General features: G+C 54.8%; 6 protein-coding genes across 6 annotated transcripts; 2 read left to right on the top strand and 4 right to left on the bottom strand.

Moving 5' to 3' along the window:
• Positions 1-284: 284 nt before the first annotated feature.
• BAUCODRAFT_356772 (uncharacterized protein) lies at positions 285-827 on the bottom strand. Its single transcript, XM_007675213.1, has one exon. The coding sequence runs from the start codon at positions 723-725 to the stop codon at positions 420-422; it is 306 nt and encodes a 101-aa protein (XP_007673403.1). The 5' UTR covers positions 726-827; the 3' UTR covers positions 285-419.
• A 1,580-nt stretch (positions 828-2,407) lies between these two features.
• Positions 2,408-4,347, bottom strand: BAUCODRAFT_30369 (uncharacterized protein). Its single transcript, XM_007674827.1, has 2 exons — positions 3,968-4,347; positions 2,408-3,915 (listed from the first exon to the last, which is right to left on the bottom strand). The coding sequence occupies exons 1-2, from the start codon at positions 4,143-4,145 to the stop codon at positions 2,840-2,842; spliced, it is 1,254 nt and encodes a 417-aa protein (XP_007673017.1). The 5' UTR covers positions 4,146-4,347; the 3' UTR covers positions 2,408-2,839.
• Positions 4,348-4,484: 137 nt separating this feature from the next.
• BAUCODRAFT_30368 (uncharacterized protein) lies at positions 4,485-6,436 on the top strand. Its single transcript, XM_007674826.1, has 2 exons — positions 4,485-5,013; positions 5,072-6,436. The coding sequence occupies exons 1-2, from the start codon at positions 4,906-4,908 to the stop codon at positions 6,269-6,271; spliced, it is 1,308 nt and encodes a 435-aa protein (XP_007673016.1). The 5' UTR covers positions 4,485-4,905; the 3' UTR covers positions 6,272-6,436.
• A 173-nt stretch (positions 6,437-6,609) lies between these two features.
• Positions 6,610-8,626, bottom strand: BAUCODRAFT_572169 (uncharacterized protein; the record flags this gene model as incomplete). The annotated part of the gene is made up of 2 exons (XM_007675212.1): positions 7,156-8,626; positions 6,610-7,098 (listed from the first exon to the last, which is right to left on the bottom strand). Exons 1-2 carry the CDS (start codon positions 8,404-8,406, stop codon positions 6,610-6,612), a joined length of 1,740 nt encoding a protein of 579 aa, XP_007673402.1. The 5' UTR covers positions 8,407-8,626.
• Positions 8,627-9,420: 794 nt separating this feature from the next.
• Positions 9,421-12,374, bottom strand: BAUCODRAFT_30366 (uncharacterized protein). Its single transcript, XM_007674825.1, has 2 exons — positions 11,409-12,374; positions 9,421-11,354 (listed from the first exon to the last, which is right to left on the bottom strand). The coding sequence occupies exons 1-2, from the start codon at positions 12,222-12,224 to the stop codon at positions 9,921-9,923; spliced, it is 2,250 nt and encodes a 749-aa protein (XP_007673015.1). The 5' UTR covers positions 12,225-12,374; the 3' UTR covers positions 9,421-9,920.
• A 136-nt stretch (positions 12,375-12,510) lies between these two features.
• On the top strand, positions 12,511-13,547 carry BAUCODRAFT_64035 (uncharacterized protein; the record flags this gene model as incomplete). Its single annotated transcript, XM_007674940.1, has 3 exons — positions 12,511-12,570; positions 12,622-12,724; positions 12,775-13,547. The coding sequence occupies 3 exons, from the start codon at positions 12,511-12,513 to the stop codon at positions 13,545-13,547; spliced, it is 936 nt and encodes a 311-aa protein (XP_007673130.1).
• Between the last annotated feature and the right edge of the window lie 34 nt (positions 13,548-13,581).

Below are 13,581 nucleotides of genomic sequence, written 5' to 3'. Positions count from 1 at the left end.
CAATGCCATCGCGTGCCCGTCCGGCGGGCTTTGCAAGGATACTTCGTGATACTAAACCCCAGTCCCCTAGGGCTGTGTAAGGCCGCAGGCGGAGGAGGAGCGCTTCTTGCCTGGCACGCGTGCCTCGTTTGAGTGAGGCAACTCTTCATACGATCACGACCACAAACGGTGACAGGGTCCCCACGATGGCAGGGTCACTTTGGAGGCAACCCCGAAATTTGCGCTGATGGCCAGCGCATTTGCGCGATGCATCGCACCAAGAGTGAGGTCGCTCCGACCAATCACAGCGGCTCATATCACCACGTGCATGCTGATCCGCTTAGCCCGTGCAGACTCCATCTGCCACCCGCTTAACACAGCACGAATCCCACGTTCTCACAGCACCGACATTATGGCCGGCGGCGTTCCTTCGGCGCCTGTTAGATTCTATGTAATGAAAATTCTGCATCACGGGGCCATCGAACGTTTCGCAGTAGAACGCTCAGCGCTCGAAACGAGGGTACCAAGTCGTAAACCACCAACCGCACGGAGCTTTGAAAGCATCTTGAGGCTGCTAGCCCGGCCCGAAAAATGACAGCTTCATCTCCGACGAGACCTCCGTCTTGCAGTGCATCTGAAATAGCTTGATGGCTAGTCTCTGCCCCAGATCTGCAGTATACTGGCACATAGAAGGCTTTGCGAACATTGTCATGCACACAAATGATGTGCATGTTGTCATTGCACATGAAAGTAACAGTAGGCTCTTGCGTGAACTCCCGATTTACAGCACTACCGAGCGGCACGGTAGTGGTCCCATTGAACCTTAACTTCAAGGTTCAATGTGGTGGATCACTCCCGCTATTGAGACCCGCCAACGTCGGCTTCAATATTACTGTTGACATCCAAAAGCGACAACTGTTTTTGCGCCGTCAAGATCTAGAACACGCAAGTTTAATGGGCCAGAATGAAGGCAAGAATGGAACATACACCGGCTGCGTTGGAGAAATTCAAGCGTCCCGCAGAATTAGTGGTTAGATATTTTTGCTCCTGCTGCGTACGAGGTAGAGATGTTGTTCCAGCGCTACGCGAGCGCAGCTCCAAGCTCAACGTCAAGCTACCTCCACCCGCGCAAAGACCCAGTAACAGCGACCAGCTTATCCATGACAGCAGCTTCCAGCGGCTACCTACTACCTGGTAGCATAGTATGAAGAGCCAAAAGGCATGTCCAGCTCTACTGGAGGACAACTGTGGTTCACCCCTGGCTACTGCTTCTTTCCTCGGTTGATACATCTCGGACACACGGAATATCACAATGCGGCTCATCACTCGACGATCGATACTATAGGAATCCGCTAATCGGAGAAGTAGCTCTTCTGCTCATCAAAGAGTCTCAATCAACCGTTTTACAGTGTCCTCCCTGCCCATGTATTTGGGCTGCAGTCGCCTAAGCTCGGCTTGGATCTACCCGAACACCGGATGGTGATGTAGTCCCTTCTACCATCACAGGGCAGCTTATACGCGCCGGTAATCGCTCGGACGTCGTTGCTTCTGGAGATCAGCATCAACGCAAGGCTTATGATCGGCTGCGAGTTCGGATAGAGAAGTGCATCGCTAGGTTAGTGCTTGGCATCATCTGTTTTCGTACTTGGCTTACTGCACTGCTCGTAGGCCGAGCCCTCATCGACCCAAACCTACGTCATCCATACCATACCGTGACTATCACTGCTCAGACTGCGGCTCGCCGTGTAGTTAGCACGATAGGCTCACTACCACGAACAACGTTCGGTAACCCCAGCGCTTGATCTTCGTTCAAAATATTCGTTGTTGACCGTGAGTCACCATACGTATTGGACATGGTCAAGAACCGTACGTCTTAATGCATGAGCACGTTCACGCTCATCTGTATGAACAGTAGCTAGTCGACTGCGAACAGCCCACAACGAGGCGAACGAATGCTTTCTCCCAACAATGCTGGAGTTGGTAGGACAAGCCTAATCTAGGTAAAATACGACAACCTGCCTCAACCCTCGTTCTCTCCCTCTGTTTTTCGTATCTATCTGAACACGAACGTTGAACGGCAGAGGCAATGACCATGAATGAAAGGGCTGACCTTGGGCGACTGGAAGAGTACATGTCTGTTATTGGCGTCATCACCAGCTCAGCAGCTCATGGGTTGTGATTCGAATAGGATGCTGCCAGGAGACCAAACATCCCGAGTCATCGAGGAACGCGATACACCCTCGACGACATCGCAGCGGCTGACGCGCCGTGAGTGAGGCTGGGACACTGCCCGGTCTAAAACTGCGTCGGTGGGTCATGTGGCTTTCCACAGATTTTCGCATAACATCTTTGTAAACGCCCCTTTCTCGTAACCCCTATTCCAGTCTTTCAGCGCAGGCTCATCGCTAATAGACGGCCTAATCGACGAGCCTCCCAAGACGTCCTTCCGTCGCTGTCCCAATTACTCAAGCCTACCGAGTTCGAAGGCCTGATCACATCTGGCCCTGTTCCCAGCATACACCGATCCTTCTACATGACGCATGGCGAGGCCGTGGATATACAGTGCTATATGGTCCATGGTCGGTATGGGCGAGTTCATTGCTGAGCCTGTCTACATAGTCTTCAACGGTGCTCGCGCTGCTACAATGCACCCGGTCGAAGAGTATGTGGCCGGCGGGCGCCATTGTACGACAACGGGTTGTTATGCGATTCTTGGTGTATCTTATGAGTACTATTACATAAAACGCGAACGCTCAGAGTGCTGCGAAACAGACCGGATAGTAGTACACAACATGGACCCACTCGCGCCGCCCGGGCTTCTCTCGAGAAACGAACCTTGAGGACGTAAGTCAAGCAACCATCACCGCTCGGCCTCCTCTCGCCTCTCATTTACAGCACCTGCCATCCGCTTCCCGATCTCGTAGCTGCTGATCATAATCGCACACGCTGGCGCCACCTTCAGGCATCGCGCTGCCCAACCTTTGAATAAGCCAGTGGTGCCCTCGGTGCAGTAGATGTGCCACAAAAAGCGCGGCATGGTCCTGCTCTCCGGGAGATTCTTTTGTTGAGCCTTTGGATCATGCATGAGAGTTTGTTGGCGCGTCTTGCCCACATCGAACGGCGTGGTAACGAAAGCGGCTATGGCTCCCGATGTTGCACCAGCGATGAAAGAATCCATGAGCAGCGCTGAATGGGAAAGCTCGGCCTTGCGATGCTGACCCATTAAGATGGTTGAGTTTGTTCGAGCCTCGTCCAGGCGGTTGCGGCCGTACTCGTAGCCCCACCAGTAGAGTGCCGAGAAAGGGACATCTCTCCAAAGGGTTAGAGTGAGGCCTCGCCAGAGGGAGTGCACGCCTTCGTTGCCGACCATCTCTCTAAGTCCTGTAACAGTTTGCTTTAGGACGCCGCCTCCCTTTACATTCGACGCCTGCATTCGGGTGCGCAGCATCTCAATTGGACTGACTGCCACAGCAGCGAGTATACGCGCCATGCTGCCGCCAACAAGCGGCTGGTATGCGTCGCTCACTCTGCCCATCATAGGACTATGCTGACTCGTCCGCAACCAGTCGTAGCCCGCAAAGTAGATAACATTAGCCGGAACGGCCATCATCAGCGTCGGACTTAGACCCCTCCATAACGTCCACACGCCCTCGTTCCGCGCGATCTTCCGCAGTCCGTCGAGAGTGGAGTTGAAGGTGCGCCGTTGGGTTTCTTCTGCGGCGCAGTCAGAGATGATGCTCTCGTCGATGACGGCTGCGGATGAGGACGACGGGGAAGCGACGCAGAACTGTGAGTTGTTGTGCACCCAGAATACCTCGCGGCAGCAGGCCGTGACGCCGAGGTTCGGAGGGAGTTGTAGGAATGAAGGCAGACGGGCGGAAGGGGACGGACTTTGCTGGGCTTGGAGGCGGACGCGGACGACGTCCAGAGGTGTGACTGCAATACGGTCAGTGTGATCAGCTTGTAACCATATACATTTGCGACTTACCAAGCAGCGAAGTCAGGATGCTTCCACTAACGGCTGAAAGCATCTTCTGCACAATTGACACATTCGCACTGGTCGCTCGCGGCGCTGTGTGTGGCGCAGAGGGTACATCCAAACTCCCGGTTCCCGATGGTGTCTCTAATCTGTCATGTCGTTGACCCTGTGTGTGCACCGCCGCCATCTCGACTGTCCTTCGTGACACCCTCCCTTGCTCGATGCTCGCCTGCGCGGACGCGCAGTGAGCTTCTTTGGCGGTGCCAGTGATGGATGGTATGCTTTAACAACTCAATAGCTTTCTGAAACAGTCGTGGAAACTTGTGAGTGTCTGGACGGTAGTTTGAAGAAAGGGATGTTGAGTGCGTCAGTAATCTCGCCTCTTCCGTATGAGTGAGATGTTCATGACGAGAGTCGGCGGGAGCAAATCCTTATCAGATCCGCTTCGGCAGCAACCGCTCCGATCTTCGGAGATTGTTCGTTTGTGGACACCGGCCGGTGACGTTCGGCGAACCACTGCTTGACACAGTCATGTATAGGAGCGCTTAGTACGAGATGAAGGGTAACCCCATAACCACATTCTGAGACCTACATACTCTCACGACCTATGATAGTAAATCCTGATCGGACGTTGAGCGTGAGACAGAATGAGTAACCCTGTGCCTGAGACGGAGGCCGAGTTAGAAGCCTTCCGTCAGCGATGGCGGGAGGAAGTTCAGTCACGCAATAGGAGGCCTGAACGACCGGTGCACAGAGAGCCTAGAGAGCAAAGGCGGAAAGATGGCCCATCATATTCAGCATTACAGTCAGTGGCCGGCCCGTCCACGACCAAACGGGCAAACGTGCCGGACTACTCGGAGGAGATCGAGCCCAAAGCCTACCATGACCTCCCCGACAAAGAGGAGCAATTGAGGCTTGGCTTGGGAGGACAGGGCAATGATAGAGACATGTTCAGGGAGCCCAGTACGGCACTTGAACATTACGAGCGGGCAGTGGAGAAGGAGACGACTGGCCAGCTTGGAGATAGCATCAAGCATTACCGCAAAGCGTTCAAAGTGCGTCAACAGCTTCTCATCTGGTGTCGTGAAGATAGTTTGCTGAGTTGAGGCGCAGCTTGACGACGGCGTACACGAAGCCTACAAGCGAAAGCACTTCCCGCCATCTGCCTTCGTAAAGCCCAAAACAGCTAACCCCAACCCATCGAATGCCTCTGTGACGGTCCCGAACACCGCCCATCACTCGCTGCATGACAGTGTGGGCGGTGGGTTGCCACCTACATTGAAGCAGCTTGTTGCCGAGTTCTCCTCGTTACGTATCGAGCCCCCTCCGCCAGCCACTGATGCCTCGCCACCAGAAAGGTCTCGGTTCGGCGAGCTGCCGGAAGAGATTCTCAGCCAGATACTGCTAGAGCTCGCCATACAGGATGTCGCATCATTCGCACGCCTGGCGCTGGTCTGTAAGCGACTAGCCTTCCTGGTATTAACCGAAGAAGCTATCTGGAAGCGCGTAGCCACTGGCGAAGAGGTCGGGTTCGCTGCGATGCATTACGACTTTATCTGCGACATTGAAGGCTTCCCCCTCGAGGTCAACAACGAGATAGCACGCTACCTTGGCGACAACAATAACCCCTCAAGCGATCTGCCCATGGTTCTGCCGCCCACGCCAGAAGAGAGACAGCTCGCCTTCTCAGCCCTCACGGAAAAGCTACTCCACACCACCTACGCTTCCTCTTGGCGGCAGCTCTTCCGCCTACGACCCCGACTCCGCTATAACGGCTGCTACATCAGCACCGTCAACTACACCCGTCCCGGTGCCAACTCCACCAACACTCTCTCCTGGGGCGCACCCGTGCACGTGGTGACCTATTACCGCTACCTGCGCTTCTTCCGCGACGGCTCCGCAATCAGCCTCCTGACGACTTCGGAGCCGGCAGACGTCGTCCATCATCTGACGAAAGCGAATTTACACGACCACCATCGAAGCGACAGCATGCTGCCCAGCGCCGTCATGAAGGATGCTTTACGCGGCCGCTGGCGACTCTCAGGTCCCTTCAGCAGCGTCAAGGATCCCGCGAGTGGCGAGCCGGAGTTTGAGGGGGATGTGCATGTTGAGACAGAAGGCGTGGTGCCAAAGTATAATTATCGGCTGCTGCTTGCGCTGTCGCACGCGGGTAAGGCTGCGCGGAACAACAAGCTGGCGTGGAAAGGCTTTTGGTCGTACAATAAGCTGACCGACGACTGGGGTGAGTTTGGGTTGAAGAACGATCGGGCGTTCTACTGGAGCCGTGTCAGAAGCTTTGGGACGGGCTACTAACCCTGCGGACATTGAGCATGCTCGAGTGTGTGTTTGTAGCGAGCATGCATTGGGCGCGTTGGGACATTGCTCACATCACTAGAAGACTCCATCTGTCCGCCACTGCTCTCCGAATTCGCAGTCTGCTGGCACCCTGACCTCAGTATCGTAAGGAGTCTGACATTCTGAATTATTATACTTGTATTAGACTAAGCTAAAGACGTCAAGTGCTCAGAACGCATGAAACCAAAGGTTGGGTATCACAGGGTCTATTCTATCGTTGTCCCTCCGAAAGCAAGCCATGAAGATGCGGAAGGTGTCATAGGTCATCGCATTGTGCGTTGAGCGGTCGTCGTCCTTTACAAAAGCGCGTTCCCAGCCCCAGCCCTTTCCCTCCGCACAGCCCATCCTTTGATGGCGAAGCACACAATCTCCCACGCAAGCACAATGCCCGTCAGACCCATCGTCACGGTAAAGATGGTCATGGCGTCGAGTCCGTTGGACTCCACAGCCCACACGGTGTCGTGTGCGCTGACCATGAACATGAGCCCACCACTAGTGAGACAGAACGATGCGACCAGCTCGCTCGGCGGTCGAGCAGAGAAATGCGAGGTCGGTGGCTTCAGGTAGAGGAGAAGGTATGTCGCCGCTCTCGCAACGGCGAAAGCGAAGAAGAGCGTGCCCCACTGACTGTGCATCATCGTGCTCACCATACTGTTCTGGTGGTGCGCCGACATCATTATACCCAAGATCATGATGACAAGTGCCGGCATTGGGTTGAGGGAGAGGTTGTATGTCTTCGGCTCTTGCCAGACATCTTCTTCGGTCACGGCCGTGTCTCCGACCCGCTGATGTGCGGCAAAGCGGGAGGCGCCTGCAAGCTCTGCATCCCTGCTCTTTTGAACGACAACACCTGTGTTCATAAATTCACGAATCCACTTGGATTCGATGAGCATGCCGAGCAAGCCACCGCCAAAGAATAGCACGGTGATGCTGACATGCTCGAAGGTTTGTGGCGTCCATTCTGCGCCCGGGTTGTCGAGGTGCTCGAGGAAGACATTGCTGGCGCCGTATAGCCAGATCACGAAGGACTCGATGAACTCTGCCGAAGGAATGCGCGTCTTCCATTGTGGAACGACAGGGTAGTCTGGGCGAATGTTCCACGCCCATCCGAACTCGCCGAAGGCGCCCATCCACCTGCCAAGCGTGAGCAGGCCGTACCAGAAGAAGATACCGCCTTTGACAAAGTGCGCAGCAATGGAGAAGACCTGGACGCCGCGAGCTATGCCACCGTAGGTGATGAAGCCAGTGCAGAAAGCTGCGAATCCCAGGAGCAACAACACCTTCTCGAGGAAGGCCTGTGCGCCGCCGATGATTGTTGATGCGCGAGGTGTGGACATGCGCTGGACGTAGCGCGACATGAAGCGATCGATCCCATTGTTTCCCAGAAAGCCGCTTCGCTCCGGCTCCTCGATGTCACTATCACTATTGTCGTCTTGCTCGCCAGTCGGTGATTGGGGCTCTTTGGGCTTCTGGTAGACCGAGTCCGAGCTGTTCTGCCGGGAGCTACCCAGGCCCGAGTCTCTGGACAGCCTCATAGACTCTTGCTCGTTGTATTGCTGGAGCACGCTATACTGTGCCATGCTTGCGAGCGATGGTCTCTGCTCAGGTGCTGCGCGTCTGCTCCGGTAATCGCTGTACGCCGTGAAGACGGAGAAGATCGTCCAAAGGACAGTGACGGATGAAATGATCCATCCGAGAGGATGATGGGCGTTCTTCTCATACAGATCTGGCGTCGAATGGTTGTAAACAAAGCCAGTAAACATGCCTAGACCGTTGACGATGTGGAACAGCACCTGCGCAGGTAGGTTGTACCGTGACCGAGCGACACTGAGCAGAAGTGCAGGCGGTAATACGACGACCCAAGCAATGACCATAAGCGCAATATGCGCCAGTATCCAGCCTGTGTATTGGCCCAGTCTGAAATAGCTCTCGGGTTGTCCGGCATGCCCATCTGCGCTTGGCGACGGACTGCTCATATCCATATCCATGCCCATGCCCATGCCCATATCCCCGTCGCCATGACCGGCTACGAGTGGCAGCGCCCCTACCAGGAGCGCCGCAGTTGTTGCAACGACAATGCCACCCGCCCGCATTGATGTCCTGTGCGAGTATGCTCGTGTAGTGCCAACTTCTCGAATGCTATACCTTGGGCGGTAAGTGATCCAGTAGGTATGTTACTGCACAACGAGCGAGCTGGGTGATTGAGAGTTGGTAGAGTGTGCGCTGTAGTGGTTGGATCCTACGTGATCGGTCTGGCCAGTGCTGTTGGCTGGAACGCAAGGCAGGCGAGAAAGGTGTGAGAGTCGCAGGAGAAGGCAGGCAAGGCGCAACAATAAGTGAGAGGCGTGCTTACCGACGATGACTCGACAATATAACGGAGCCGACGGATGCTGCTCGCCATGAACAACCCCATCACGAGCAGAAGCGCAATGCGCCGATTGGCACTCCGCGGATGCAAATATGTCAGCAGTAGCAGTCACACCATGCGACGAAGGCGAGAAACTTCGCGACGTTTGACGTGATCCTTTGCTCACGAGAGCGCCGAGTGGCTGCCATGCAAGGATCCGTAGCGGACCCAAGCCCTTTCACTTCCTTCCGCGTGCTTCCGCCCTTCGCTGTTTCTCCCAGCCCAGTCGCGCATCAGGACTGCTCGCACGCGCGAGTGCCCGATCCCGATCGAGTTTCGTGATGTGTTCACCTGATCCAAACGTGCATAAACACGCCCACTACCAAACTGGCAAGCTACCGTTTCGGCATCGTTCAAATTGTAGCACCTTCGTCCGGCGCGGAAGCTTATGGCGGCCGAAAGCATTTTGTGCTCGATGACGTGCGTCGACAATACCCTTCTGTCAGCTCACCGCCGGCTACGACCATAATGCGGGCTTCCGTAAACCCCGAAGACTCGTTATTGAAACCGAGTGCCTGCACCGTCAGCCCCCGCAGCCACATCCTTCCCATCAAACGCCATATTTCCATTCGCGAAAGCGATATGAGTTGGCATGTGAGCGCCTCAGAAAGCATTTGACTCACCCCACTTCGTTCAGCCTTTGCCGGGCTGCCGAGGAGAGCTTAGAGCCTCATCTGTCGATCATCCAATCGGGGCGGGCAGAAATATTCAATTCCGTTCCGGCTGCCGAACAGAATGATGATCCATAACGCGAATATACTGAAACATGAAGGATATTTGCGAGCTTTTTGGGGCTGTTCTATGCTAGACTATGGTATACTCAACGCTTTTGGACTGATCACTATCCATCGAGACTGTCTACCACCTACGAGGATCGTAAGAGCATTTCTTGATACCATTCCTAGATGACCACGCTTATGCGACCCGGACTTACCGGACATATGGCGGATCCCGGCCCTCTCACGTTTGATCCGAGAGATCCCTCTGACCGCACAACTTCCGCAGAAGTCAAAGGCGACAGGGAAACGTCGAGACTGAGAGACCACGACGACGTTGTGCAGACGTTCAGAAGTTCACGACCGTAACGGTACACTGCCTGCGTCCTTGGAACAGCTAAAGGTGCCAAGATGAACTGTATAGTGTATTATACACATGCGGCGCAAAACATTGTCAGCACGCTTTTTATTCTGGCCGATCCTGCTACGACAGGGCACTGCTCAATCTCCGCTCATCCCGCAACGCGCACAATTTCTTAATCGCCTCGTCAACCGGAATCAGCTCGCCCATCTTCTGCGTCTCTGGAATATCCCGGTTCCGAATATTCACCGATCGACCGTCCCTCTCCTGTGCGCCTACGACGAAGATGAAATTATACTGCTGTAGCTGACCCGTGCGAATTTTCTTCTGCATAGTGTTGCCGCTGATGTCAATGTCGACGTGCATCTTCTGCGCGCGGAAGAGCTGCTGTAGCTCCATCACGTAGTCGTTGACGGCAGGCATGACCGGCACGATGAGGATCTGCCGCGGCGAGAGCCAAAACGGCCATTTACCTGCCAAATGCTCGCAGAGAATGGCGATGAAGCGCTCGAAGGAGCCGTAGATGGCTCGGTGCACCATCACCGGTCTTGCGCAGCCTGGTGTAAGTTCACGGCGGTAGTGGCCCTCTTCCTTCTTCACTGCCGACGAGTCCGGCTCCTTGTCCGGCGCGCTTCGGATGACGAGCTTCTGTTCTGCTTTCGCGTCGCCGTCTGCTGCCTTGGGCTGCGACACTTCGCCGTTGACCAGCTCGCGCGGGCCGGCTTGCTCTTCGGTGCGGTACTCCAGGTTGAATTGCTGCGGCAGCTGGAAGTCGAGCTGGATCGTGGCGCATTGGAACTCACGCTTCAGTGCATCTGAGATGGTGACATCGATCTTGGGCCCATAAAAGGCACCATCACCTGGGTTGAGCTCCCATTGAGTGCCAGTCTCCGCCTTGTAGTCGTCAAGCGCTTTCGTCAGCTGATCTTCTGCGCGGTGCCACGTTGCCTCATCGCCAAGGTGATTGTCCGGCATCGTGGACAGCTTCATTCTGAAAGTGAAGCCGAACAGGCCGTATACTGTCTTGAGCAGGTCAAACAAGCCTTTGATCTCTTGCTCAATCTGGCTCTCCATGCAGAAGATGTGGGTATCGTCTTGCATGAATCTCCGTACTCTGGTCAAGCCGGTAAGTGCGCCAGATGCTTCGTTACGATGCAGAATGCCGAACTCGGCCATTCGGATTGGCAGCTCACGGTAACTTCGCTCCCTGTGACCGAAGAGCAGAGCGTGACCGGGGCAGTTCATGGGCTTCAACGCCCATTGGTCCTTCTCAACCTCGAATGTGAACATGTCATCCTTGTAGTGCTGCCAGTGACCTGATTGCTTCCACAAAGCGGAGTTGTACATGTTAGGCGAGTTGACTTCGACATAGCCGCGCTTCCAGTACTCTTCTCGGATAAACACTTGTAATGCATTGTAGATGATCATACCATGAGGGAGGAAGAACGCCGAGCCGGGAGAGAGTTCGTGAAAGAAGAAGAGTTCTTGCTCTTGGCCAAGCTTCCGGTGGTCGCGCTTGGCCGCCTCTTCAAGCATCGCTTTGTGCTCGTCGAGAGCCTGTGTGACCGTCAGCAAAAAGTACTCATGCCTCGATCAGTTTGCAACACTGACTTTCTTGTCCGGAAACGATACGCCGTACACCCGCTGTAGGCTGTCATTCTTTGCATCGCCCAGGAAGTAACTCGCGCTGTTCTTCATGATCTCAAATGCCTTTATTCGCCCAGTATTGGGCACGTGTGGTCCTCTACACAAGTCAATGAGCGGTCCGCATCGGTATACTGTCGTCGAAGTGCCGTCGGGTATCTTGTCGTTGATGATGTGCTGCTTGTACTTGTTGTATGAGAACATCTCTAGCAGATCATCTTTGCTCAGCTCAAGACGCTCAAAGGGTTGCTTCTCCTTGATTGCCTTCTCCGCAATCTGTTTCAGCGGCTTGTAGTCTGCCGCAGTCACGGCCGCCATCTCCGGAAGTGCCATCTCGTAGTAGAAGCCATCTTGCACAGGCGGACCAATACACAATGCGCAACCCCATCTTCGCTCTGCGGCCTCACCGAGGATGTGTGCGCTGCTGTGCCAGAACACCTTCTTGCCTTCAGGGTCGTCGAAGTCGAGAAGCTCCAGCTTGCAGCTCTTCTCTAGTGGTCTGTCGAGGTCCCAAAGCTCGCCATCCACCCTTGCGATCACTGTGCGTTCGAATAGAGACTTGGAGATGTTGCGTGCGATACCTGCTGGAGTGGTCTCCCAGCTTTTGCCTGTTTCTGACTTGCCATTGGGAAGCTGAATCTCAATGTTTTCTCGTGGTTGCTTGGCTACCCACTCGTCTCGCTCCGCTTTCCTTTTGTCGAAAAGCTGATTTCTCGAAGCGAAGTATGAGGGCGGTGGGGTGAGCTCTAGCGGTCCGGTGCTGGCAGCCTCTTTGGGAGCCATTGTTGCGTGACTTCTTCGCAGGGTACCGGTGTAGCTTCGAAGGTGCTTACAAGCAGAGAGAAAGCGCAGTTGAGTCACCAGCGGTCGCCAGCACGATGTCCGTTGCAGCATGCGAAGTCAGTCATTGCTCATACCTGGAGAACAGTCATTCAATGCTGCACGCGAGTCAACGCGAAACGAACCAGGCTAACCAAGCTCGGAGACTCGCTCGGCGCATCGCCACCTCTCTTCGCCTTGCGACAGCACTTACATCTACCACCAAAGATTATCTGTGCGAGCACACGTGATGGCTGGCCTTTTACCTCGTGCATCGAAGCGATTACGGCTCGCATCCTCTCCTGGCTGGGTCTGCCAATCATGCCGCCGCTCCTTTGCCGCTTCATCTCGCCTCAGCCAGCAACAACAACAACCTGCAACAAGCCAGCATGTGGGCCAAGATGAAAACAAGACCACACACTTCGGCTTCGAGACGGTCGCTGAAAACATCAAGGCTTCCCGCGGTAAGCGAACCGTCAGACTTATGTCGAACAAGTTCTGACTTTGCCTACAGTGGCGTCGGTGTTCTCGTCAGTCGCTTCTAATTACGACACCATGAACGACCTCATGTCTCTTGGCATTCATCGTCTGTGGAAAGACCATTTTGTACGCTCGCTGGATCCCGGCATTGCAACTTCACCATTCGCAGACCAGGCCAAGCAAGGCCAAACAATCCTTGACATCGCCGGTGGAACAGGAGACATTGCCTTCCGCATGCTCGACTACTGCACTACCGTCAAGAAAGACACCACGACCAGTGTTATAGTCTCGGACATCAACCCGGATATGCTCGCCGAAGGCCGCAAACGCTTCTCAACCTCCCCTTACCAGTCCGCCGGCCGTGTTAGCTTCCTCGAGGCAAATGCCGAAGACCTTTCCGCCGTGGAGAGTAGCAGCATAGACCTCTACACAGTCGCTTTCGGCATCCGTAACTTCACCCACAAGGAGAAGGCACTAGCTGAGGCTTTCCGTGTGCTGAAACCGGGTGGTGTATTTGCTTGTTTGGAGTTCACGCCTCGGTTGAGGAATCCGTTGATGAATGCATTCTACAAGCGTTGGAGTTTCGGTGCGATTCCGCTGATTGGGCAGATTGTGGCGGCGGACCGGGATAGTTATCAGTATCTCGTTGAGAGCATTGAGAGGTTCCCTTCCCAGGAGCAGTTCAAGACAATGATTCAGGATGCGGGATTTATAATCCCTGGGCAAGGAAGTGAGGGTGGTCCGAGAGGGTGGGAGGACCTGACCATGGGTATTGCGGCGATACACAAGGGTGTCAAGCCGGCGTGAGACACGTAACTGCCGTCTGCTGGACACCGATCGA

Source organism: Baudoinia panamericana (genome assembly GCF_000338955.1).
Source record: "Baudoinia panamericana UAMH 10762 unplaced genomic scaffold BAUCOscaffold_2, whole genome shotgun sequence".
Classification (NCBI taxonomy): domain Eukaryota; kingdom Fungi; phylum Ascomycota; class Dothideomycetes; order Mycosphaerellales; family Teratosphaeriaceae; genus Baudoinia; species Baudoinia panamericana.
Note: the sequence above shows the minus strand (reverse complement) of the source record. Positions and strands in the feature narration are given on the sequence as shown.

What these genes read in the sequence shown, in the direction of transcription:
- BAUCODRAFT_356772 (XM_007675213.1), bottom strand. Translation starts at nt 725, where the DNA reads ATGTGCAATGACAACATGCACATCATTTGTGTGCATGACAATGTTCGC.
- BAUCODRAFT_30369 (XM_007674827.1), bottom strand. Translation starts at nt 4,145, where the DNA reads ATGGCGGCGGTGCACACACAGGGTCAACGACATGACAGATTAGAGACA. An exon ending in CATCCTGACTTCGCTGCTTG is followed by an intron (nt 3,916 to 3,967) that starts GTAAGTCGCAAA and finishes ACCGTATTGCAG; the next exon opens with TCACACCTCTGGACGTCGTC.
- BAUCODRAFT_30368 (XM_007674826.1), top strand. Translation starts at nt 4,906, where the DNA reads ATGTTCAGGGAGCCCAGTACGGCACTTGAACATTACGAGCGGGCAGTG. An exon ending in ATTACCGCAAAGCGTTCAAA is followed by an intron (nt 5,014 to 5,071) that starts GTGCGTCAACAG and finishes GTTGAGGCGCAG; the next exon opens with CTTGACGACGGCGTACACGA.
- BAUCODRAFT_30366 (XM_007674825.1), bottom strand. Translation starts at nt 12,224, where the DNA reads ATGGCTCCCAAAGAGGCTGCCAGCACCGGACCGCTAGAGCTCACCCCA. An exon ending in TATCGTTTCCGGACAAGAAA is followed by an intron (nt 11,355 to 11,408) that starts GTCAGTGTTGCA and finishes ACGGTCACACAG; the next exon opens with GCTCTCGACGAGCACAAAGC.